This window comes from Callospermophilus lateralis, chromosome 1 (assembly GCF_048772815.1).
Source record: "Callospermophilus lateralis isolate mCalLat2 chromosome 1, mCalLat2.hap1, whole genome shotgun sequence".
Lineage (NCBI taxonomy): Eukaryota > Metazoa > Chordata > Mammalia > Rodentia > Sciuridae > Callospermophilus > Callospermophilus lateralis.
The window spans coordinates 156192412-156219551 of NC_135305.1; the positions used below are offsets into that span (position 1 = coordinate 156192412).

Below are 27140 nucleotides of genomic sequence, written 5' to 3' on the forward strand. Positions count from 1 at the left end.
CCCATTTTTGTGTGGTTCTCATTTGTGAACTGTTTTGTCACTTTATTTTTTAATTAATTTATTTATTTTAAAAAATATTTCTTAGTTGTCAATGGATCTTTTATTTTATTTATTTGTATGCGGTGCTGAGGATCGAACCCAGGGCTTCACACATGCCAGGCAAGTTCTCTACCCCTGAGCCAAAGTTCCAGCCCCCTGTTTTGTCACTTTGGTCTTTATATCTACCCTCATGCTATACACACTTTACTGTTATTTTATAATAAATCTAAAAATCAGTTCATGTAAGTTCCTTATATTTATTCTTCTTTGTCAAAATTGTTTTGATAATTTTACGTTCTTTGCATTTCCAGTAAGTTTTTGTATTCAGTTTGGGATTATGCACTGAATTATTTTAATGTGGATTCTTCACTGATTGTATAATATAATTCTCAATTTATGATATAAATAATTATCTCTCTCCATTTACTTAGGTCTTCAGTTTGCTACTGTTTGTAGTTTTCATTATATCAATTTTGTACATACTTTCTTAAATTTACTTTTATATATTTTTATGCCATTTTGAATGATGTTTTTTAAATCTTTGTTTTTTTAGACATAGAGAAGCATTTGGCATTTAAATCTTGACTTTATGTCTTGCCACATTGTAATATTAATAATGCTTTTTAGACTTTCACAATTATTCAGTTGCTGTGTCTGTTTCTTATACTGTACTAGAGGTTTCTAGGATACTAACAAATACTATCATCTTGCCATGTTCCCATTCTCAGGAGTAAAACATTGTCTTTCATTGTTAAGCAAGGGTTGGATGTGGATCTATTCCTAATTTGCAGTTTTTCAAGTTTTGTTTGCAGGTTTGGGGTTTTTTTTTTTTTTTTTAATAGTGAGGATTGTGGGGTTGTATTTTTTTTTTCAAATACTGGGGTTGTGGCTCAGCAGTAGAGCATTCGCCTAGCACATGGGAGGCCCTGGGTTCGATTCTCAGCACCACATAAAAATAAAAAAATAAAGGTATTGTCAACTACAACTAAAACATAAATATTAAAAAAAAAAAAAAAATACTGGGGATTTAATCCAGGGGCACTTAACCACTGAGCCACATCCCCAGCCCTTTTATATTTTTTTTTGAGACAGGGTCTTGCCGAGATACTTAGGACCTCCCTAAGTTGCCAAGACTACCTTTGAACTCCTGATCCTCCTGCTTCAGCCTCCTGATCTTTGGGGATTATAAGTGCCTAGCTGGTTTTGTGTGTGTGTGTGTGTGTGTGTGTGTGTGTGTGTGTGTGTGTGTGTATGTGTGTGTGTGTGTGTGTTTTAAAAATTTTTTTTTGTGGTTGTAAATGGACAGATTGCTTTTATATTATTTATTTTTATATGGTGCTAAGGATCGAACTGAGTGCCTCACATGGGCTAGGTAGGCAAGTGCTGTACCTCTGAGCCACAACCCCAGCCATATATATATATATATATATATATATATTTTTTTTTTTTTTTTTAAGAAAATTTTAAGCCATTAACAGCTTCTGGGTAGTCATGTCTCATTCATACCCCTATCATTTGTGCCCTGGCTTCACTGGAATATTCTGAAGCAATGCTAGGCATGGTGTCATCTATTGGTATTCTGTAGGAGTTACTAGACTCTCTTCTGTTAAGTCATAGTTAAATCTGGATTGTTTGGTGGCTGATGGATGTTCTTTCAGTAGGAATCATATAACATCGTCTTTCTTTTTTGTAATAGTAGGAGTAGCCAGTGAGTTTTTACAGTCCTCATCTATCCAGGATAACATTTTTCATAACTCTTTCCTGTTTGTTTTAGCAGTAATTGGTGATCATTGTGTAGACCTAGATGCATTATTTCATTAATGATTGCAAAATGGTGACATTCTCTTCTTTTAATCCCTTTTTCAATTAGGTGGAATATTTCTGTAAAGAAAATCTTTAGCCAGTGTGGTGGTGCACACCTGTAATCCCAATGACTCAGAAGGCTGAGGCAGAAGGATCGCAAGATCCTGTCTCAAGATAAAAAGGGCTAAGATGATGGGCTGGGGTTGTGGCTCAGTGGTAGAGTGCTTACCTGGCACATGTGAGGCACTGAGTTTGATCCTCAGCACTACATAGAAATAAATAAAATAAAGGTATTGTGTCCCTCTATAATTTAAAAAAAATTAAAGGGCTGGGATGTTGCTCAGTGGTAGATCATCCTTGGGTTCTTATTCCCAGTACCAAAAAAAACAAAAAACTTTACCTCACTAAATTATTTGGTTACCTTGAGACATAGCTTAAGCTTTTAAGTTTAAGTCAACTTAAAATGCTTATCATTTCTCTTTTTAAGGCCATCTTCAGTATAATGAAGATGATTTATTAGTATCCTCAGAAGGTGACGAATGAAGTTTTTTATTGTTATTTATTTGGGGTATTATATAGTATCAATTGATGAATTTTAATTTAGGATTTACCATTTTTATTAGAATGACTATAAAGTTATAAGTTAACTTTGAAGAAAATTAATATCTTCATGCTGTTGAGAGTTATCTTCAGGAGCATTTTAACATTTCTTCTTAAGGTTTTGTGCATTTCTTCAGTTTATGCCTCGGATATAAACTTTTTTGTTGTTAAGGTAAACTAAGATATTCTCTACCATTGCATCTTCTAAGTTGTTATGAAAGTCTGTATGTTAATTTTATATCCTGCTAGTTTACTAAATTATAATCATTCGAGGAGTTAGATAGGGTGTTTTTAGTATCTTTGAAATAATAGGCAAAGGCAAGGACTTGGTTCTAAAATATACTATGGATTGTATAAGTGTATCTTTCCTACAGGGTAGTATCTTTATATAAACCATCTCTTACCCTCTTGCCATAAACTGCAGAGTTGCCTTTTATACCTGTGAGACAGGTTGAGAGGTGTTTGAAAATACACCAAAGTCAAGGACTTAATTAACATAAAGCAGAATTTCTTAACCCTGACACTGTTAATATTTATTTATATGAGGGGGAGAGTATCCTGTGAACTATAGGTTAAAGTGTGTCCACCTGAACCCTGATTTAAGTTAAGAATAACATAAATTCAGTTTAGGAAGGGGAAAAAAAACAAAACAAAAGCACTGTAACAAAGATTATAGAAGTTTTTAACTTTGAAGACAATAGTACGTTTGAATAGCTAGCTTTTTGACTGGAGGCAATAATCAGATAACAAAAGCAGTAGTAAATTGGTTAATTTATCGAGCTTAACCCGACAAACTTCCATTTGATCAAAATAATTGAGTTTGATTGAAGTAATTATTTGTGTTCCTTCTGCCAAAATTAAGCTTTTTCTCTAAAAAAAAAAAAAAAAAAGAAGAAGAAGGTGCCTTTTCAGAATGAACTGTCAAGATTAATTCAGGAAAATATTTTACTCCATTGCTTTCTTCTGCTTTCAAGTTCACTTTCCCAAGTATATAAAATCTCAGCAACATTCATTAAATGTTTAACCAAATTTTTTTTTAATTGATTTAGTTTTTTTAAATACATGACAGCAGAATGCATTACAATTCTTATTACACATATAGAGCACAATTTTTTATATCTTTGTATATAAAGATATATATATATATATATACACACACACACATATATATGTTTATACCAATTCTTCATACATGTACTTTGGTTTTTGTTTTGGGTTTTTTGTTTTTTTTTTCCCATTACAATTCTTTTTACACATATATACGAAAACTTTTCATACCTCTGTTTATAAAGTAGGTTGACACCCAATTCATGTCTTCATACATGTACTTTGGATAATGATGTCCATCACATTCCACTATCCTTGCTAATCCCGTCCGCCTCCCTTTCCCTCCCTCCCATGTTCCCCCTCCCTACCCCACTATGAGTCAGCCTCCTTATATCAGAGAAAACATTCGGCATTTGTTTTTTTGGGTTTGGCTAACTTCACTTAGCATTATCTTCTCCGATGCCATCCATTTACCTGCAAATGCCATGATTTTATTCTCTTTTTATTGCTGAGTAAAATTCCATTGTGTATATATGCCACATTTTTTTTAATCCATTCATCCATTGAAGGGCACCTAGATTGGCTCCACAGTTCAGCTGTTGTAAATTGTGCTGCTATGAACACTGATGTGGCTGTGTCACTGTGGTATGCTGTTTTTAAATCCTTTGGGTATAGTCTGAGGAGAGGGATAGCTGGATCAAATGGTGGTTCCATTCCCAGATTTCCAAGGAATCTCCATATTGCTTTCCATATTGGCTGCACCATTTTGTAGTCCAACCAGCAATGTACTCGTGTACCTTTTCCCCTACATCCTCACCAACACTTATTATGAAGACGAAATTTTTATTTTTTTATTTTTTATTTTTAACTTCAATTTTATTTTTTTATTGGTTATTCAAGACATTACAAAGATTGCAGAATCACATCGGTTACACATCCACATTTTTACATAATACCATAATAGTAACTGTTGTATTTTGCTATCTTTCCTATCCTCTACTATCCCCTCTCCCCTCCCCTCCCATCTTCTCTCTCTACCCCATCTACTGTAATTCATTTCTCTCCTTATTTTTTCCCCATTCCCCTCACAAACTCTTATATGTAATTTTGTATAACAATGAGGGTCTCCTTCCATTTCCAAGCAATTTCCCTTTTCTCTCCCTTTCCCTCCCACTTCATGACTCTGCTTAATGTTAATCTTTTCCTCCTGCTCTTCTTCCCTGCTCTGTTCTTGGTTGCTCTCATTATATCAAAGAAGACATTTGGCATTTGTTTTTTAGGGATTGGCTAGCTTCACTTAGCATAATCTGCTCTAGTGCCATCCATTTCCCTGCAAATTCCATGATTTTGTTATTTCTTAGTGCTGCGTAGTACTCCATTGTGTATAAATGCCACATTTTTTTTATCCATTCATCTATTGAGGGGCATCGGGGTTGGTTCCACAGTCTAGCTATTGTGAATTGTGCTGCTATGAACATCGATGTGGCAGTATCCCTGTAGTACGCTCTTTTGAGGGAAGACGAAATTTTTAAATAATCAAAACAAAATTAAAATTTTTGTGAAGAAATTGAAGATACTTGTGTAATTCTGATGATTTTATGAACATGATGCATACCTTAAAAGCAGTGGTCATAAAGTTTCTTCCCTTGAATGGCTTGGTTAATAATGTCACACCAGAACTAGATCTCAGGCAAGCATAGGTGCTATGCAGACATGGAAGGAAAAGGCACACAGGATGCAGCTAGCACTTGTGTGAACTAGAAAGAACTTAACAAAGAGATGCCAGTTGAACTGAGTTGTTTGTTTACCTATATTTTATTTATTTATTATGTGGTGTTGAGGATGCAACCCAGGGCCTTGCACGTGCTAGGCAAGCATTCTACTGCTAAGCAACAATCCCAGCCCTGATCTGAGTTCTTAACTAAAGCTTTACTTGGGCTAAAGGGAAAGGAAATCTATATGGAACAATATAAGACACAAAGGGTTTTTTTAAAAAAATAGAGCCGTTATTTAGACACCTGCTATCTGCTAAATTGTGCTGCATGATACTGGGTTTGAAAAAGAGGGAGAAATTGAGAATTCAGTGAGGGGTATTGACTCTCTTTTGGCTCTTTTGTCATACTTTTATTTTCTTTAAATGAACCTAGCAAGGTGGCTTAATTTTGGTATGTCAGCCAGTATGGGGCTCATGAGCAGACACACGCCTCCAGGCCTTGTGGTAGATATAAACACGTTACCTGAGACTTGGTGTGAGGCAAAAGGCATTGATACTGCTGTGTCTGTTATAGAAGGTAGATCCTGTCTGATGGTGGTCATAGAGGATCTCACTGAAGATGATATTTTCAGACTGACCCCTGAAGAATGAGTCATAGACATTCCCAGTTGCAAGTTAGGGACTGGTGTTTGAGACTAAGGACTAGCATGTGCAATAGGAAAACAGCCCAGAGTGAGTGAAGTGGTGGTAAGAGTGGTGTGAGATAGTGCTGGAGAGGTGGGCAAGAGAGTCCAATCGTGCTGAGCCTTGTAGACGATGTGAGTGTATATAGTATGCTAATGTAGCTGTTTTACTAAGGAGGAGGTACTGTTTTCCTTTAATGAGGATTTTTCCCCCACAGTACCAAATATGCCCCAACAGCGGCAAGACCAGCATCATCAGAGCACCATGATGCACCCAGCCTCTGCAGCAGGTCCACCCATTGTAGCCACCCCACCAGCTTACTCCACTCAGTATGTTGCCTATAGTCCTCAGCAGTTTCCAAATCAGCCACTAGTTCAGCATGTGCCACATTATCAGTCTCAGGTAAGGTTGTACGGCCTCTTAATTTTAATTTCTATTTTAAAATTTTAACTTTTAATATGGTCAAGTGATTTTCCTTTATATTGTTTTGCTTTTTGTTGTGGTAGAATAGATAAATAAGAACTTGAGGCCTTTTTAATATATGTTCAATCATTACTGATCAGGGTAAGTTCTAAAGGAAATAGCCAAAAAGGCTATAGAATTTTCAGTTGCTTCTGGAAGCCTAGGAATCATCGAGTTAAAAATTAACTAAAATCTGCTTGGCTCTTTTGATATTTTAATGTTTTTTCTTTGTTTCTTTGTTTGAACACAGCATCCTCATGTTTATAGTCCTGTAATACAGGGTAACGCGAGAATGATGGCACCACCAGCACATGCCCAGCCTGGTTTAGTATCTTCTTCCGCAACCCAGTACGGGGCTCACGAGCAGACACACGCGATGTACGGTAGGAAGCACTTTGTCTTTTTCACTGTGTGTGACTATTCTTAATTTGTTTTAAAGCTCTGTAAAGGCATTCTCTGTTTAAAAATAAACTGGCCTCATGACATTGAAGGTCAAGAAGAAAAAGATTAATCCTTTTCTTCCCCTGTATTAAGTCTTGGCAAAGAGTTTTTACTTCTGTACTTGGCAATTGTTGTGTCTTCCCATGTCTCTACTCTGAACTACAATGTAATGATACTACTAACAGCAAAACAATTTTGAGAAGAAAATTTCTTCTTTATCTTCCTTGTCAGTGTTATCATTTGGTGTAGCTTGCCCAAGGCATGCAAGAAAATGTGCATAAAAGCTTAAAAGTACTGCTGAAAACATCCTTCTCTTTTGTGTCATCACTGGCATTAAATATTTTTATTGCTATTGCTATAATGGTACTATGTTTCTGCATAATGTTTTATTGTAAGCAGTCAAAATTGTATAGTATTAGATCTCTTTTAGGTTATTGACACTTTACAGTCAGTATAAACTGATAAATGAGAAGTATTTTTATAAAATTAAACAGTATTTATTATATAAGAACAATTTTTTAAAACCAACTATCTTAGTTTTATGGCCTGAGAACTTTGTCTGTGTCAACTTAGCAACTGTCTAAAGCACTAAAACATTTTTCAGTGTTGAGAATTTTAAATAAAGTTTCCACTTGTATGTATGAGAATTAATGGATTGCCTTATAGTATGTTTTTCAAAATATACCTTGAATTAATGCCACTTTAATTAAGCTGTTAGTTGTGTTCGGAATGTTTGGGAATGTTTCTGAGAATTCTTGTGTTATCATGCCCCCCTTAGCATTTCAAAAAATTTTAAGTAGAAAATTAACTTAGATTTATTATGTACAACTATGTGAGATTTTATTTTTTATTTTTAAACATATTTAAAATTTGTGAATGCCCAAAAATGTGAGCTTTTTTTTTAAAAACTTTGATATCTTGAATGGATAAGTCTAAGCAAAATTGAATTTAGAGATTTCTGGCAAACACCTTCTTCTTGAGATGGCTTTTCATACCTTCTTTCATCCTTTTTTATAAGAAACGACAGTCATGTTATTGTGTAGGCTAATGAGCCAAGTGTTTGCTTCCTTCTGGAGGCTTGCTCCTTCAACATGGAGTTGGGCATTTACTTCTATCAAACATATAAGTCTGGTCTTAAATTTCCTACAACATCACTGAAAGATTTTTATTGTGGATTAGGAATTTTAAATAAAAAACTATGTAATCATTATATTGTGGAAAACATTTAAGAAGCCTATCTAATTTATTTGAAAGATATAGTGATAGACTGATTTTGTTATTTTGGTTGTGGTCTCCTGTCATTTGACTTGTGTTTGTTTTAACCAGGACTAAATACATGTATGAAAAGTCATTGTTGATTTATCATGCTGGTTTTAATTCACATTTGTATACATTTAAGCAACTTTCCAATTTGCTAAAGGCTTAGGTAAAAAGTTCATTATAATTGTACATTTCTGATGAACATACCATAACAAGTAGAGAAAAAAAATTCTTTCCTCTTATTTTCTGTCATATTCCTCTTGGAATAAGATCTGATTTTTTTTTTTTATTCTTAAGTTTTAGGTAGACACAATATCTTTATTTTACATTTATGTGGTGCTGAGGATCGAACCCAATGCCTCATTCATGCTAGGTGAGCGCTCTACCACTAAGCCACAACCCCAGCCCCAAGATCTGAAATTTTGAGCCAAAATTCCCCATTGCTTTTTAGAGAACAGCTACTTTTGTACCCACACTTTGGAGACATTTTGGTAGTGCTATGATGTTGAACAGAATCTTTCCAATATGTTGACTCCCTGCCAAGATAAACTTCATCTTTAGATGGATGTTCATTGGCTTGAAGTAGTCTGTATGGTAAATACTTTATTTGAGGCATTAATGGTTTTTATAACTACCATCCAAGAACATTTCCCTTGGAAAATCAATTGACCTTGTACCCAGAAGTTCATTCAAGTATGGTTAAGTAGGAAATATTGCCAAAAACAAAACCACTAGAGGTAACTTCTAGTGGAAGCTGAAATGAAGTAGTTAAAAAGAACACTAGAAAATTAATTATTTTGTTTTTTCATTCAGAGGCCCCATAAGTTAATCTGCTAAAGCAAGTTCTTCGGTACATTGTCAGTAATTTATTTGAATTATTTTATATCCTTTAAAGCCTAATTTTGCCAAATATGAACAGTTTTAAGTATGTGGCTTTAAACTAAAACAATATTGTTGCATAGAAAAGCTAATTTTGTACTTCTCTCCCTGAACAGTGTATATTTTATATTTCTGAAGGAACTAAATTATCTGAATTACTTTTATTTTTAAGCTATGTCCTATATAGATTTAAATTTTTTTTCATTGCAATCATAAGACTATGCACTCAGATGTTGGTGACAATTTTTTATCATCTTTTTGTTCACTAATGGTTAAAGTCAAAGCAAAAGGCTTTGAGAATATAGCTGATCATGAATTGACTGTAGAATGTTTTTAAATTTTGATATGTTATAAATATGCTAACATTACTGAATACTTAAATTCTTAAGAGATGAATACATTCTAAAACATTGACCTTGTGCTTTTATACGTGTGTGTGTGTGTGTGTGGTGTGTGTGTGTGTATTTAGTTGTAGATGGACACAGTACCTTTATTTTCTTTATATGTGATGCTGAGAATCAAACCCAGGCCTCACACATGCCAGCGAGTGCTATACCACTGAGCCACAACCCCAGCCCAGACTTATATGCTATCTAGCTATCTCATTAAGAACTTTTGTTACATCCCTCATCTCTTTGACTTTAGTCTTTGATCATTAATCTTTTGGTTTGTTTTGGTAGTTTTATGCAGATAAGTTAAAAAATACATATATATGTGCGCGCACACACACACACACACACACAGTTAACAAAAATAAATAAAAATACTATTATCCTTCTGCCTGACAACTATTTGTTATTTTGGATATGCATCCTTCCAGATGTACTTAGACACATACAGACATAGCACACCCTTTATGTGGACATATTTTAATGAGAAATAATAACATTTTCATGTTTGTGTCATTTCTAAGTTTTTGAATCCACCACCAGATGCCTATAATTACATTTCTATTATTTTACAAAATTGTGTGTCTTTTGAATTTGCCAAATATTGTTTTATTTGGATATTTTATTTATATCAAGGTTGTTCAGAGAGATGCCATGCTCTTTTCATCAGATAATGGTTTTATATCAGATAATCATTTTATTCCTTTCATTGAAGCAAGTCAGCATGTGGAACTTGACATCTCAGTACAGAAGAAAAGTGTCTTCCGGTTCAATCCACTTTTAAAATTCTGTAGCAGTGTCAAAAAGTGCTCTCATTTCTTATAAAATAAAAATGAATTGTGCATGAATACAAAAAGATTACTAACTGTGTTAACCTTTCCAGAAATTTAGTAAAATGCACACCTTAAAAGGCTAATTTACCTTTCTATTTCCCAAATTCAGCATGCCCCAAATTACCATACAACAAGGAGACAAGCCCTTCTTTCTACTTTGCCAGTGAGTTGGGTTTTTTATACTAATTTTAATTGTACAGTAAAACACTTTTTAAAGAATACATGTTAAGGGAGCAGACTTGTTGAACATTATTTTCCTTGTACCAGACAAAATCATTAAAAGTATGATATCTGTAAATAATTCAGAGTTTTGAAAAAGGAAATATGACCCAGCTTAAGAGAGCTGGAGTTAATGAAAAGTTGAGTCGTTTGAGAAATTTTTGCATACCAAGCAAACATGTTACTGTTTGGGAAATGCCTAATATTTTCCTTGTTCAAGCAAACTTCTGAATAGTGGTTTTTCTTTTTAAATACCAAGGTACAAGCTTTGTATATAAAACTTAAAACCCTTGGTCTTTGTTTGTCATTTCTTAGTATCCTTATGAAGAAATTTATTCTTACCAGGTTTTTTTGTTGTTGTTGTTTTGTTTTGTTTTTTTGTATGTGTGTGTTTTGAGATCCTGGAGACTAAACCCAGAGCCTCATGCATACTAGGTACTAAGTCATGTCCTGTGCCCCTTAGCAAAGTTTAGAATTGTATAGGGTTGATGAAAAACGAGGGGAGAAGCATTTCTGTCCTTTGAATCTTTGTATGACTGGAGGTTTAAAATATTCAGGTAGCAGATACATTCATCTGTATCTGGAGCTTCACTCAAAAGGAAACCAAGATCTTGCAGCGGGTGCCTCTTGTGCTCAGGTCTCTTCTCCCACAGTGCAGAGGGAAGCAGTGGCTCCTGCGTGAAGAAAGTCTGGCAGGGCTCTCTTTCAGAAATGAACTTGTGAGGTGGGTTTTCCACTTTGTAGGACAACTTTTTTTATAATAAGGCAAGTCATGGACTTGGGTATTTGAATAGGGAGGGTACTAATTAATAAAAATTCTTGAGAAATGTATGCCATTAGAGTATGTCCTTTGAGTGAAATACCATATTCTAGAGGATTCTTACGTTAGGGAATACATTTTGAATTATTTTGGAATGACTCAGTGTCTGACCCTACTAAATGCCAGACTTAGCATTTCAAAAGCATTTTGACCTTAAATTTTCATTAATTGTGCCATGACTTGGTATCCAAAAATAAGTTGATCAAAGAAGTATTTATTTGGTGCTAGGAAATGTTAACAAATTTAATCCTTTAATAGATGCTCTTTAAAAAGGAGTCTTGCTGTATATATATACTATTAAAAGGAAAATATGTCTGTGATTATAGTATATAAAAGGTAGTGCCAGTGATTAATTTTATTGCATACTCAAGTTGAGGTCTCAAATGTAGTTATCCTCACCATCTTACTGTTTCTGTTAGTAGTCCGGAGTAATTTTTCTGGTAAGTAGCTAAAAGGTCCTTAATCATCACACCTAAGCATTAATTGCCTTAGTGCAACTTCCCCTAAAAGGGAATGGAAGTTCTTTTTTAAACAAACTAACCATTAAGCTGCTATTTATAATTTAATTTGCTAATTAATGTTCTCCATTCTGAGCCATTTTGTCATAGTTTGGTCAGATTGCCTTTTATTCCCCTCAAGAGTTTTCAGTTTTTGTTCACATCCATTTTTCTGAATTTACATCAAATTTTAAATTTGGAATCCTTTGTTTTGTTTCATTTTTAAAGTTTTGAAGTGCTGGTGATCTGTCACAACTTGTACATCCAAGGTCAAAATGATAAAACCTAGTTACAAATTGAACACACTTTTATGGACTGAATTTGTTTCAAGGGATCATGGTTTATTTTGGAATGTGGTTAATATTACAAGAATTTAACCAATAGCATATTTAGAATTTTAAATATTTATGCCAAAGAACATGTTGAATGGGAAAGTTATGAACCAAGTCTAGCCCAAAGAAGCAATAGTTCTTTGACTATCTGGACACAATCCAGAAGATTCCGTGAAGGCTACTGAAGTTTTTATAAATAGAAGTTTAACTAATTAATAGCTAAATTTCAATTTGAAAAAATAATTTTTAACTTCCCTGCAATCTTAGTTTAAACAGCAGGTGTGGCCTGGTTCAGTGGCACACACCTGTAATTCCACCAGCTCTGGAGGCTAAGGCAGGAAGTTCACGAGTTCAAAGCTAGCTTCAGCAATGGCAAGGCACTAAGCAACTCAGTGAGACCCTGTCTCTAAAATAGGGCTGGGGATGTGGCTCCATGGTTGAGTGCCCCCGAGTTCAATCCCTGGTAAAACCAACCCCTACGCCACCCCCACCCAAATTAGCAGGTGTAACAAAAGCAGTTAAATAATACACTGAGCTAGAACCCTTTGTTCTCCATTTCTTCTTTTCCCTAATTCTGCTTTTTTCCCCTTGTTTATCCTATCTCGGTTTCTTTACCTTATCTATCCCTCTTCTTTTAACTGTGTTTTTCCTATCTCTTCAGTTTATCTCCTTCCCCCCTTGTAATTGGCCTTTTAAAGAACCAAACCATAATTTTATTATTTTATTGAATTAAAATGTAAGTTTCACATTTTTTCCTAGTTACTCATTTTTCTGAAAGAATTCCTGGCTATGAAGTCTTTTGAGTTCAAAGATGAACAAAGGAAAATATTTCTAACAAGACCTCTTTGAAAATTTATTTGTAGTTTATAATGGATATATTTCATCTCCTTAGATAATGCCTGTAGCTTGCTAGTATTTAGGTAGGGAGAGAATGGGTTTTATTGCTTTAAACAAAGCCCATGTAGATTTACTTGCTTTGGTTCCTTGTTGTATTTGTGCTATGCATGCAAATTAGCTATGGATTAGAATACTCCACTGTATAGCCTGAGAATATTGGTAAATTTATGTATAATTTAAAAAATATGAATAGTAAAAGGGCATGGTTTCAGTATCCTGTAGTCCCAGCTACTTGAGAGCCCCAGGCAAGAGGATAGATCACTTGAGCCCAAGAGTTCAGGGATAGTCTGGGCAGCATAGCAAACTCCCAACTTTTTTTTTTTTTTTTTTAGTTGAACATGGACATAGTACCTTTGCTTTACATTTTTATTTATTTTACGTGGTGCTGAGGATCAAATCCAGTGCCTTACATGTGCAAGGCAAGCGCTGTACCTCTGAGCCACAACCTCAGCCCCAGCAAACTCCCCACTTCTAAGAAAGTAAATGAGTCTGGGAATATAGCTCAGTGATAGAAAATGTACTCATTTAGCATGCATGAGGCCCTGGGCTCAATCCCTGCACTACAAAAATGAATGAATGCATAGTAAAAATATTGTATCATTTTCTTTCCAAATAATTTCAGAATTTTTACATTTTTCCAGTTGATGAATAATTTAATTATGGAATGGGGAGGCACAATTATTCTCTTTGTGATGACTGTATTTTATGTATAAAAATAATATAGCACTTGACTGGAATTTGTTTTCTTTTTTTTTTGGCAGTACTAGAGATTGAGCCCAGATCCCTATACCACTGAGCCCTTTACATTTTTTTTATTTTGAGACTGAGTGTTGTTAAGTTCCGATGTCTACCTTGAACTTGTGGTCCTCTGCCTTAGCTTCTGAAGCTTCCCTAACTGGGATTATGGTGTACACCACTGCCTGGTTTAGAGTTTATTTTTGTAGTGCTGGAGATCAAACTCATTGTCTTGCACACTCAGGAGTCCAGAGCAGGAGAATTACAAATTCAAGACCAGCCTCAGCAACTCCGTGAAACTCTGTCTCAAAAGCGGTGGGGATGCAGCTTAGTGGCAAAGTGCCCCTGAGTTCAATCCCCAGTACCCAAAGCAAAAACAAAAACAAACAATGTGTTACCACAGTTTTCTTGTTTAACTGTTCTACTGTACGTTGACTCTTACAGTCTGGAAGTTTTTCCCAGGATCTATACAGAATTGCTTTGTTCAGTCTCAACTGGATATTAAAGAATACCCACTCAGTGGTGGCATGGCAGGATATGCACAAGTGATCCCAGCAGTGCAGTTTGCCTTTCCCATCCCTCTTCTAAGAGATACATTTGCAGTTGGAAGGGAAACTATTTGGTCTGAAATGTTGGTGACCCTCAACTTTAGACATCAAACATTATAAGACTACTACATGTACCTAACCCTCTGCATACCATTGACATGGAACACATCCAGAGTTGTCCCTGCTGTGACTCTTGGCAACCTTGGGTGCCTGATCCCTAAAGTGTGCTTGCTTTTCCCCCATCAACCCTGCAATGTGTCTGTGTTTGCTAACACATTACATGAAGAACATGTGGAACAACTTTGGCATCATTTCTGTGTGCAGACTTGACTTCTGAGGGATAGAAGGATTCATTTTTTGGGAGAGGGTTGGGAGTTAGGTGCTGCTAGAGCTGTGGCTTGAGAATATTCTGTTCTCTCTGCACTGCTGCAGGAAGGTTAAATTTGTATTCGGGTACTCTTCAGAGTTAGTAGAAGCAGTGGACATCTTACTGGGCTTTGATTCTCTAGTTGCTAGTTTAGGAAGTCATAGACAATCGTTGTACCTGATTTCCCTATTTTGTACCAAGGTAGAGCCCATGCTGAGATTCATAAAGAATTGGTTTGTAGGTTCTTATCTTTAATGATCACATTTTAACTTAAATAAGTCTATCCTTTTTTACATAGTTTCATCTTGTTTTATAAAGCGGAGGTGGGAGATTCTTAGTAGAACCTTAGGGAACAAACTGAGTGGAGGAGTGACTCCTGTGATTTGGCCTCGATAGTAGAGCCTTGACCTTGCCACATACCTGACACATCTCCTCTCCCAGCCCTACTACAGTGTGTGCCCACAGAACATTGTGCCAACTCCAGGGCAGTAGCATGGTGAGGTTAGCCAGATGATGGCCTTTAGCAAGAAAGTGAGTGTGAATCTGTAACTTCACGCCCATGAGTTTAATTGCTTGAATTGTTCCTGCCTAGGCTTTTAAGTCGCATCTCCAGAAAACTAGTGACTATTTTTAGGAGTAAATTCAAACTAGCCAGATTTTAATGTGTACAAATCAAATGCTAGTCTGATTGTTAAGCAAAACGTTAAATTTATTTCAAATGGCTATAGAGATTGTGAACAGCATACGTTAGGCATTATAATGTCAAGAAAGCTCAGTTGATAAGTATACAAGGAGCAGTGGCGGTCATTGAACATGTCCGTTGGACACGGTCCTTTTTCTTTCACTTTAGTTTCCACGGGCTCCCTTGCTCAGCAGTATGCGCACCCTAACACTACCCTGCACCCACATACTCCACATCCTCAGCCTTCAGCTACCCCCACTGGACAGCAACAAAGCCAACATGGTGGAAGTCATCCTGCACCCAGTCCTGTTCAGGTAAGGAGAAACTTGGGCCTGCATGGAGCTGCCTCCTTGTTCTAGCTACTGAGCACTGTCTTCAGAGTCAGGCAAGGTGCAAGGCACCACAGGCTCAGAACACAAAGCACAGCCACCAGCATTCAGCTACTCACCTATGGAGTCGGGGTGGGGGTTAAAAAGGGAGATTTAAGGGCTGGGGTTGTGGCTCAGCAATAGAACGCTCACCTAGCACGTGTGAGGCCTTGGGTTCGAGCCTCAGCACCACAAAAATAAATAAATAAAATTAAGGTATTGTGTCCAACTACAACTAAAAGATATTTTTAAAAAATTAAAAAATAAAAAGGAGATTTAAGGTATATGATGAGACTAAGGTGATTAGATAAGCTTTGAAAAATTTAATTTCATGTGAAGTTCATAATTTATCAAATTCATATTTGCTTGGGACTTTAATCCTAAAGTTTATGTGATGAAATTTTTCCCTTATTAGCTTCTTTAGTCACATTTATGAATGCAGGTAGGTAGTTAGGAGTCTCTTTGACAGAGAGAATCTGTCAGTTCCCTCTGCTTGATTGGGGACTTGTAACTCCCAGTCTGAGAGTCAGGCTTTACGAATGTGTCTGAGCAGGAGGCACCACACATCCTCACTGTTCTGCCCCTGGACTTTGCTGTGCTCTCATCTCACGTGTGCCTAGGAGAGCCCATTTTCAGGTGCATAGCACTGTTTGTGTGGCCCTTAATCTCACGTTTTCCCCATTGCTTTGCAGCACCATCAGCACCAGGCCGCCCAGGCTCTCCATCTGGCCAGTCCACAGCAGCAGTCAGCCATTTACCACGCGGGGCTCGCACCAACCCCACCTTCCATGACACCTGCCTCCAATACGCAGTCGCCACAGAATAGTTTCCCAACAGCACAACAGACCGTCTTTACAATCCATCCTTCTCACGTTCAGCCGGCATATACCAATCCACCCCACATGGCCCATGTACCTCAGGTAATCCAGCATTAGCCTACTTCCTGTGAAGACAGAGTAGGGTGTAAAGGTGCTCAAATAAGCGCAAAGAGCCAGATGCTCTCAAAGCTAGGAAACCCTGTGTGTGGTGCCATTTGCCTGTCTCCTTTCCCTGCTCAGTACACGTGATCTGGCCCTCAGTTAAATGTCGGTGTGATTTTGTAACGGGATCAGTGAAGTTGCTTACTTACTGGTCAGTCCCTTAACGTTTCCCAGCTGAGACCTTAAAAGTATCTTTCTTTGACTCTGGAATGTACCCAGTCCTTTCCTCCCTGTGTCTGCTTTGCTACGTCTCTTTAGCTTCACTCCTATATATACGTGTGTGTGTGTGTGTGCATATATATATACACACCCCTCCACACATACACACAGAAGCCTGGCAGGGTTGGAAGGCCTTCACAGATTCTCAGCTGAGTCAGCTTGAATGCTAATCAGAAGTCTTTCCAGTTGTTTTTCCTGGTTATCCCTCCATCTGTTTCGACCATGTGTTGTACTTCTTGAGAGAGCTTGGCCTTGTACTTTGGTGCAGTGTAAGTAGAAGTTGGAAACACCCAGGTGCCCTGGAAGCATTTTGGAGCACCTCCAGTATAAGCTTCCAAAGGTTGAAAGGTGTGGTTGCCGTCTGCATCAGCTGCTGACAGAGGTCCAGTGCAGGCCTGTGCCAAGTTGGATTGTCGTGAGGAGAAGGAACTGCACTGAAGTTGGGCTCTAGTGCTGTCCTAGAAGGCCCTCCCTGGAGCTGTTGAGGGTGACCTGGCTGTATTAGGTGTCTTTGCTGTTAGTTTATAACAAAACTCTCTTAGGTGGGCTTAGTGAGACCCTATCTCACTGAATTCCATTTCCTGTCAAATAGTGTGCCAGTGAGGCTCTGGCAAGGTGTGGGTTAGAGTTTGGACACAGTTGGAGCTCTCTCAGAATGTGCCTTGTAACCAGTGGTCCACAGTGCAGGAGAGTTGACTTCCTCACCCTGTAGAGTTCAGGTTCTGTAGTGTAGTGCACTGCAGTTTATTTATTCCTGCTAATGGGGAGGGAGCGGTTTGTTCAGTGTGGGTCAGAGTGATTTGGTGGAATCAGCTTCATGAGAACTGGGGTCTTGTAGGTGCCTAGCAGAAGATAGTGGCCAAATAAGTATGTGAATTCAAATATAAGTTGGAGTTCCAGAAAACCTTACTTGTTGCTTATGTGCAGAAAGAGTAAAAAGGTTAATGCAGTGAAGCCCAAATATGCCATAGGCCTATTTGAATGTGAGTTAAATTGCATTTCATTTGAGGATTATGGTCTAGAACAGTGTGGAGTCTGTGAGGCAGGAAACGAGGGCTCTTCCTGGCCCTGCTAAACCCTTGCAGAGCTGGGGTCCGGCTATTTGGGCTAAAATCTCCTTTCCAACTTGAACTTGCTATCACTTGGTACAGAGACACTGGACTGGCCCAGATAGCTTCAGATGACTCCTTCCCCTAGCACTGGAGCCATTACCTGCAGCTGCCGCCGCTGCCGCCGCCGCCGCCACCTCCTCCTCCTCCTCCTCCTCCTCCCGCTCCACCAGCATACCTCTTAGAGAATAAAGAGAGCCCAAGAATTCTTTCTCCCTGCCTGGTGAACAGGCCACAGCAGAGGGGGCGGGCCACGCAAGGAGAGGGCTAGGATAACCCCTATGATGGCTTCTGACAGTCCTGCTTATCAGGTAGCAATCTGCTTTCCTGTTTGAAAGGAATGCTCTCTGTAAAATGACTTCAGGCCTCACAAGGAAGCCTGATTCTGAAGCACCATTGTGTCTCATAAGTTGAGGAAGCTGCCCTTGCTCAGGTCAGGCCTGCTCTTTTGTGAAGATCTTGCCCCCCACACAGATTCAGTGATGAGAAACACTGGCAATCAGGTCGTTGCAGCCCTGGCATTTACTCAGGCTTACATGGTGCCTACTCCCTCAGCCCTGCAGGATATATTAAAAGGTGAACCAGGGATTGTCCCCAGAGGAGGAAAAAAAAGGGGGGGCCCCCCGAGGCCCACCCTTGTCCTTTCCTGAGTGTCCCAGACCAGTGAGAGGAACAGTTGACATGTTGTTTAAGCCGGAGATGTTGCCTGTATGCGTAAAAGAGCTCTCTGTTTCAGGCTCATGTACAGTCAGGAATGGTTCCTTCTCATCCAACTGCCCATGCGCCAATGATGCTAATGACGACACAGCCACCCGGCGGTCCCCAGGCCGCCCTCGCTCAAAGTGCACTACAGCCCATTCCAGTCTCGACAACAGCGCATTTCCCCTATATGACGCACCCTTCAGGTGAGGCGTGTGTGTGCAGGGGCCGCCGGGGCACCCCAAGCATTCTGCTCGCACAGGTTGAATGGCAGGCAGGGCCAGCGCTTCTAGCCCCGTACTCAAGAATAGCAAGACCCGTCTAAGTGTGCACAGGAGGGACTGTGATGATCAGTCAAGGTCAGGGCCTGAGGCTTCCAGGAGCCGAGTCTGTGTGTGTTCTGATGGTATACAGGATTTGGCTTGACGAGAAGCAGCAGCAGCAGCAGCAGCAGCAGCAGCAACAGCAGCATTATTCCGGATAGCTGATGCATGCCTAGGACTCAGTTGGCCTTCCTTGTTATGATAGGCTGGACAGGGCAGTGTGTTCCTTCCTGAGTCCCAACAGGCTGACATGTGGGGGGTTATTACCATGGCAGAGTTTGATTGTAGCTTGGAGACCACTGATGAGCAAGTGCTGTGTGCGGAGTGGTTTGAGTGTAGCAGCAGCGCCAGCCTACGCCCCGGCCGGGGAGGATACCCGCGATTGTGCTCTGGTGCTGGATGGCTGCCATGGCGATATTTCAGTCTCACCTGTCACTCTGAAAGCAATACTGTGCTTGGCTAAGATTTGGGGAGGGTTACATTAAGGCCTTTTCTCCTGCCTCTGCGCAGCAGGTCTTCTGGGAGTTTTATCTGAAGTGGTTTTACGTCTGACTGGTTTGTTTCTACCCACCCACCACCCACCCCCTATACCTCCCCACCTTGGTACAGATGGAAGGGGACGAGTGAATAAATTCTGAGTCCTATTCAGCTAGTACAAGGATAGTTCACAGGATAGTGCTCCAGAGGCACTAGGCTAATATTCAGTGTTGCCAGTGTTCTGTTTAAATATTCACTTTTCTTTCTTACAGTACAAGCCCACCACCAACAGCAGTTGTAAGGCTGCCCTGGAGGAACCGAAAGGCCAAATTCCCTCCTCCCTTCTTCTGCTTCTACCAACTGGAAGCACAGAAAACTAGAATTTCATTTATTTTGTTTTTAAAAAAATATATGTTGATTTCTTGTAACATCCAATAGGAATGCTAACAGTTCACTTGCAGTGGAAGATATTTGGACCGAGTAGAGGCATTTAGGAACTTGTGGGCTGTTCCATAATTCCATATGCTGTTTCCAAGTCCCGCAAGTACCCCAGCTCTGCTTGCCAAAACTGGAAGTTATTTATTTTTTAATGGCCCTCAAAAAAGTCATGAACACATCAGCTAGCAAAAGAAGTAACAAGAGTGATTCTTGCTGCTATTACTGCTAAAAAAGGAAAAAAAAAAAAATCAAGACTTGGAACACCCTTTTACTAAACTTGACAAAAGGTTCAGTAAACTCTTACCGTCAGACTGACGGATTATTATTTATAAATCAAGTTTGATGAGGTGATCACTGTCTACAGTGGTTCAACTTTTAAGTTAAGGGAAAAACTTTTACTTTGTAGATAATATAAAATAAAAAATTAAAAAAAATTAAAAAATAAAAAAAGTTTTAAAAACTGATATCAAGTTAGTGTGTGTTTGTCTAAGCTACTTCGTGTACTGTAGGAGACTGGCTATCGAGGCAGGTGGGCTGCTTGCTACTTTAACTTCCTGGAAGGTCATGGCTGTGAATGACTTTTCTTCTTCACCTTTAGTTCTGGTTCAAGGTATCTCTAGAAAATGACAAGACTGAGATATTCTCTTTGGTGGATTAGCAGTCGGCTTCAGAAGGAGGAAGGCTGGCCAGAGTTGGGCAGCACTGAAAGTCCACAGCCTCAAGCTGGCGCCAATTCTGTAAGCTTTCTTTTTCATATCTCCAGAAACAAAATGTATTAGTCAGAAGCTGTTCCAATTTAGACATCTGTTTTACCAGTAGAGGGCAGGAGACAAAAAACTGCAATAAAATCAAGCATGATATAGTGCCCACCTATAGTATAGTCCCAGAAACTTGGGAGGCTGAGGCAGGAGGATCAGAAATTTGAACCCAGCCCCGGCAACTTAGACCCTGTCTGCAAAAATAAAAAATAAAAAAGGCTGGAGTTGTAGCGCAGAAGTATTTGTTAGTTTGTGGGAGGATTAATAGAGAATATAGTCTTAATAGCATTCAGACATTGTGGCAACAAATGAAGATTCTGAAAAATTTTTAATTCACATATAGCAACTTGTACATTATAGCAAAATTTGTATTATTCAAGAATAAGTTACTTGTACAGTACATAAACAATACATAAAGATTTTCCAAATTCCTTCTGCTTATAACGATACAAGATGAATCCACTCTGTGTTATCACTGTGTGCTGCTTATTCCAACCAAACTCTGGATGTCTGATGTGTGTCCTTGTTAAAAAGGCAGTGGATAATATACTTTGAAGATGTTAGTGCTAATATGACATTTGCAATAGACTTAGCCCTGAATAAAAAGCATGAAGGAATCTCAGGCAACTCTCAGGGAAGAGAAGTTCAAGGCCTTGATTTAAGTTAAGAAACTGTTATGTAAAAATAGTGTTCTCTGGCCCAAGATTTTAATGATTGCTATTCCTTTTTCCTACACGGTCCAGAAATGATCAAAGGCAGAAGATTTATACCAGATAAAGCCATATGGATTGCTGGTCTAAAATTCAAGGCAGGTTAGTTGACTTAATTCTTTGGTGCTGGTGACTGTTAGTTTGTAAAAAAAAAAAATTCAGTAGTCAGAAGGAAGTGGTGGTGTTGGGAGCTGTCGAGTGATACTTATGGTCCATAAGTAGGGCTAACTGGACAAATCCTGCCACTTAGTGTCCAGTTTGGTGCTCAGAGCCTTGCTCTTAGTTGCTGGCATGGCCTCACCTTGCCAGTGAGGATTGGCAGAAGGGAAATGTGGACTGTGGCCTCACCTTGCCAGTGAGGATTGGCAGAAGGGAAATGTGGACTGTGGCCTCACCTTGCCAGTGAGGATTGGCAGAAGGGAAATGTGGACTGTGGTAGACTAGCTGCAGCCAGTGCCTGCCCCTCACTATTGAGAGTATCTCACCTGTGAGAGTATCTACCCTGGGGACAAACTGTTCCTCTGCTCTAGCAGAAAGGTATAAACTTAGTGTCACTTTTTCCAGGGCCATGAAGGGACTTTATCAGAATGTATGTGAGCCATCCTGGTAACCTGGACACAGGTAGTATTCTGGGGACTTCCAATTGTCTGTCACAAAATTTTGGCAACCTGTAGTTTAGACCTGCTAAGTTTGCAGTACCTGGTGTGCCTTGTGGCACTACTTGAGATGTGTATATTGAGCAACTGATGAGAAGTGAATACCTCTAGTTGGAAGATTATTTGAATTTATGCCTGGAAGGAGGGCATTCACTTGGTTCACTATCCACCTGTTCCCTTTCCTATGCACATTGGTCACTAGTGACCAATCAGAATTGCCTTTCTGTCTTAGAAAAGAAATTCCAGAATGTTGCTTACTTCTTCAGTGCGCACTTTGCTTTTTCTTCTTCAAGATAAGCCTGCTTATAGAAAATAAAGACCAACATCCTTAAAAATGGACCATGGGCTGGGTGTGGTGGTGCTTAGCCTGTGATCCCAGTAACTTAGAAGGCTAAGGCAGGAGGAAAGACCAGCCTCAGCAACTTAGTGGGGCCCTTTCTCAAAATAAAAATTGAAAAGGGCCGGGAATGTAGCTCCATGATAAAGAGCCCCTGGGTTCAATCCCAAATATTTATAAACAAACAAGAAAAATGGACCACAGCTTTACTGTATGATCCATGAACACACCAGGAGAGTTTTCAGAGTGGTACAGAGGTGGCTGCTTCTCCAACCCCCTAAGAATCCCCAGAAGTGAAAGTTTCATCTCTTGAAGTAACTAGTAGGAACAGACCAAACCTTTCCACCAGATAAGGAAGGCAGTACTGTCTGTTTGGGGCTGAGGTTTCATGTCACTTCTGAAGCTGGGAAGGTTAAGCTGTGCCAAACTCCTGTTTCTTGGAAGCGTCTGTGGTAAGCCTGGTGGCTGTACTGACTGGTCTGCTAGCATGCAGGAGCAGCTGACAACACTGTCACTGCCCCCTCTGTTTATGAGCCTACACGTGGAAGGTTCTGGACAGAGCCCATCCCATATGAATTGTTTTACTTGTGAAGGGCAAGTATAGATGGAGGTCTGACCTCCCTGACAGACTGTGCCCAAGTGTGCTGGGACAGAATACTGGCTATGAGCTATGGCACCAGATTCCTAGCTTCCATTTTGGCTCAAAAAGGAGCCTAAAGCCTACTTAGGGGGATAATTTAGTAAGCCACTGGGGGCCTCTGGGCTAGCCTTTTGGTTGAAGATTGACTACAAAGGGTCCAGGAGCCCTTCTTGCCTGTCCCTCCCCCAAACACCCTACCCCCAGTTAACTGAAGTCTCTGTGAAGCTGTGAAGCTGCTGTAAACCGGAATCCAGTTTATTTATAAGGCACCAGGGTAGAACTGTTCCCTGCCACCTCACTTCAGGAATGGCCTGAACTTCCCTGAAAGGGTGACACACTGCCCTCTGTACATTTAGGAAGGACAGTAGCTACTCAGCAGCTGTCCTGAGGACACCAGGCTGGCTCCGAGCACGTCAAACAGGGCTTGCATAGCTGTCCCTGACTGCAGAAACAGCCTGGGTGCTAGTTGAAACAGTGCAATGAAGTAAGCAATGGTTTAGTTTTGAAACCTGAATCCTTTAACAAAATCTGAGGTAAAAATGTTTAAAATTGTTTTTGACTTTTAGCTTGTCTCTCTTGACAGAGCTTTTGTCCTAAAGCTGAGAGTAGAAGCAGGAGTAGGAGTGGTCACCTGTGGCATGGACCTGCCACGGGACTGCTTTTACAATGTGAAAATCCAGGGCTTGTTAGTGTTTTGGGCTTCCTGGTGACAACCCCCCCCCCCCCAGTAGAAAGTCTGTCAGCTGTGACAGTGTCAGTGAAAAGGAACAAGGTTCCACTGCCAGCTCCAGCCCTCACCCCAGCTCCTCTGAGTGACGGGCCTGGTCTCAGGGACCCAGGGCAAGAGCTAGCAGCATCTGTGGACAAGAACTACACCTGTAAACAATAAGAAGTAAGCCAGGTGATGGACGGAACTCACATGGAGGCCCTTTAACAGGCCTAATAGAAGGGTCACGTCCAAACTGGAAAGAGCAGTTGACAGTGTCCCTTAAATCTCTCTCTGGAAGGAAGGAAAGATCATTACATTCACAAGGCCACATTTCTGCTTGTGCTCCTGGGGCAGCTGCGGAGGCCTGGATCCCTCGCTGTCCATCAGAGAAGTGTGTACTGGTTGTCTATGGCCCGCAGGTGGCTCCGAGAGGATGAGTCCATCTCGTAATCTGAGTCCCGGGCTCGACTCACAGGCTCCTGCTCCAGGTGTCGCAGGCTGTTGGCCAGTTCCTCGGGTGAAGGCACCAGGTGGAAGATCTGCTCTGGGGGTGACGATCGGCCTGGGAGACTCTCTGGGCCAGACCCCCTGGGACAACCAGAAGAGCTGAGGTGGGGAAGGCCCAGCTCTGAGTCCCAGCAAGGGAGGGAGAAGGGGAAGAGGACAATGTTGCTGGAACCTAGGGTAAGGACCAAGAGACCATGCTGTCAGAACACAGAACCACCTCTCTGCACTGCATGGTGTGCAGCCAGCTTTCACCCCCTCTGTAGCTCCCCACGCCAGCCACCCACTTCAGCGAGGGTCCTTGGTTGTCACACCTGGTGGCTGGGAAACGACTACCACGTAGCTGGACAGCCGGACGTCGCAGGCAGCACCGCATTCCAGTGGGATAGGTGAGCGCTGGAAATGATGCAGCATGTCCACCACTGAGGGAAAGTGCAGGTGTTGCACTCGGCACTGGCCTCGCTCCGTGAGGGACAGGCGCAGGTGCTGCAGGACAGGGAAGGCAGGCTCACACCGTCCTTGGGCTCCAGGGACAGCGTTGGCACAGCCCCCACCTGCCCTGTTCCGTACGTACCTTGGCTCTGCCCTGGAAGTTGAACGTGAGCACGTACTCCCCACGCCGCGACTCGCTCTGCCGCACCAGGAACACGCCATGGGCATCAGGACCCTGCCGCTGCACCAGCTGGGCCGCCTGCACTCTGGAGATGGGGCCATGGAACCAGGGGTAGCAGGACAGGAAGTGATCTGTTTTCTGGCAGACTGGGTCCAACAGTCCCCCGGGAGAAGCACCTGATGTAAAAGATGGTTTACTGGTGACTGAGTGGGTGCCACACGTTCAGCGTACCAAGAGGAGGGGGAACACCTGACCCTACTTACCTTGGCTTAAGGAATCTCTGCTTCCCCTCCGGGAGCTGGACTCGCTGCGCTCTGGGACCGTGGGAATGTGCAGTTCTGCATCTGTGCTCTCCAGCCTGCCAGAGAAGAGGCCATGCTTAAGGACCCGGTGGGTCTGGGTGGGCAGGTGGGCTGTGCAGGGGCAGGCCTCACCCTCGGCCTGCGCTCTCCCAGAGCTCAGCCATCCACGAGTTCAGCTGTTGCTCGTCTCCCACCTCAAAGATGATGTCTGTCCGGTCCTTCACCTGGCAGAGCAGAAAGGAACAGCTATGTAGGTCTGAGAAGTATCTTATCACTCCCTTGGAGTGGAAGCCCCATCACTCACCCGCAGCACAAAGGTGTAGAGGTTGTCTGGCATCTCAAGGCGTGTGCATCGCCGGACCTCCTGGATGCTGGAGCAGGCTGTTTGGAGCTTGGGCTTTGAACTCTAGGACAGCAAGAGGGGGCGATCAAGCCTTCTCCCTGAAGTCCCCACTCCCCTACCTCTGTCTGCTGCTCCCTGGAGGGTTTGTGGAGTGCTTGCTTACTGCTAGCACCCACCTTCCACTGAGATGCTAAGAATGCTGTGCTGAGGCCTCCCTGCCTGGACTTATGGACACCGCAGCTCAGACACCTGCCTTGTCCTGGTGGTACACAGAACTCTGCCCACCGTCCTCATCACATGACACCCCAGTGGGGAGAACTTAGTGTAATTTGCTCTCTCCCAGGACTGTCAGATGGCCTCTTGCACTCAGCCATCCACTTTTGGAGTTTTCTCAGAAGGGAGATCCCCTCCCCACCTCTTGTGATAATGCTGATCCTGAGGAAGGTCAGAGGTTAGAAGGAGCCAGAGATGAGGTGGGTAATGGACAAGGCAGCTGACTGGGTTTCCCTCCCTTCATCAGTTCCCTAGGGGCCAAGAGACAACCAGGTGCTCCTGGAAAAGACCACAGCCAAGCCAGCGGAGAAGGGTAGGGGTGGCAAGGAGGCAGGCTCAAAAATTTAATTAAGTTCCTGGTGCCAGAGGAGCTACCTCCACCCAAAAGGTGCTGGAAGAATCCACCCGAGTGGGGGTGCTGATAGAAAGTGGGGGGCAGGGCCAGCCAGGTTTACATACTAGTCCCTGCTCCTGGTTGTGGTGCTGGAAGAATCCACCCGAGTGGGGGTGCTGATAGAAAGTGGGGGGCGGGGCCAGCCAGGTTTACATACTAGTCCCTGCTCCTGGTTGTTGGTCTCAGGGGAGGAAGAGCAGTAACCCCTAGAGTTTACTGCTGTGAGGGAGGGAGAGTGGCTAGAAGCCACACAACTAGCAATCCCAGGCCTACAGGACCATCATCACTGGGGCTTCTTCACCCCATTCCCACAGCAGGCCACTCCTCACACTCCCCTTTTCCTTCCTGCCCCAGCTATATAAGGCATTGATGCACACTTCCGGGTCGCTGGAGGAAGTAGGCCAGGCCCAGAGGGGAACAGCCCTGGTCTTCCTTTCAGTTCCTCTTGGGGCCCAATCTCCCTGTAAGCACTGAGACTAAACAGCAGAGCTGCTGGTTTCATTCTGACAGGGCCTCCCTTCCAGGTCTGCCCCAGGGGCTGAGGGACTGCTGAGCAGGCAAGCCAGGGGAAAGAGGGTTCCCCCTCCTTGCCTACGGTGGCCCTTCCCGCTGGCTGGTTCTTCTCCCCCAGCTCCCACACAGCCTTGTGTGTGTCTGTCTCTCGTACGTGTGCATGCATACCCCAGTGAGAACTCAGGCCAGTGTGCCAGCACCAAGCTGCCTGTTCTATATAGTATGTGACACCAGGGGCTGGACCCAGGGCACTGGCCCCTGTATGTGGACTGGCAGCAGCTCATCTGCGCTATAGAATTAATGGGCAAGCCTAGGCTCCCTATGCTCCATCTGCAGGCAGCACCATTTCAGGCATTTGCGGGGTGAGCAACAGAGTGGCACCCATCACATCTTGCCTTCTGGGAAGCACTTTTGCTCAGACCCACATCCAGAAAGCTGATCTCTGTGGCCAATCCAGTGGGAATGACCCATTTCTTTGCTGTGACTGCTGGGAAGCTCAAAGTGAAAGACAGACCCAGCTCTGGCAC

At 41.5% G+C, this 27140-nt stretch overlaps 2 protein-coding genes across 10 annotated transcripts in view; one reads left to right on the plus strand and one right to left on the minus strand.

Annotated features, from left to right (window-relative positions):
- Positions 1-27140, plus strand: part of Atxn2 (ataxin 2) — a 119426-nt gene that overhangs the window by 86253 nt on the left and 6033 nt on the right. For 3 of the 9 annotated variants that reach the window (XM_076852560.2, XM_076852634.2, XM_076853009.2), the window contains 7 exons: positions 6105-6289; positions 6600-6732; positions 10261-10314; positions 15417-15562; positions 16309-16536; positions 18661-18829; positions 19696-19808. In XM_076852560.2, the coding sequence (XP_076708675.1) occupies positions 6105-6289; positions 6600-6732; positions 10261-10314; positions 15417-15562; positions 16309-16536; positions 18661-18829; positions 19696-19724 (944 nt within the window). In that variant the 3' untranslated portion in view covers positions 19725-19808. The other 6 variants (XR_013091129.2, XR_013091130.2, XM_076852701.2 and 3 more) reach the window with 4 other exon arrangements.
- Sh2b3 (SH2B adaptor protein 3) overlaps positions 20931-27140 on the minus strand; it is a 34316-nt gene continuing 28106 nt past the window's right edge. The window contains exons 3-8 of the mRNA XM_076853112.2: positions 25395-25496; positions 25223-25314; positions 25052-25146; positions 24750-24964; positions 24490-24661; positions 20931-24350 (exon numbers count right to left, since the gene is read on the minus strand). Of these exons, the coding sequence (XP_076709227.2) occupies positions 24055-24350; positions 24490-24661; positions 24750-24964; positions 25052-25146; positions 25223-25314; positions 25395-25496 (972 nt within the window). The 3' untranslated portion in view covers positions 20931-24054. The remainder of the gene's footprint in view (positions 24351-24489; positions 24662-24749; positions 24965-25051; positions 25147-25222; positions 25315-25394; positions 25497-27140) is intronic.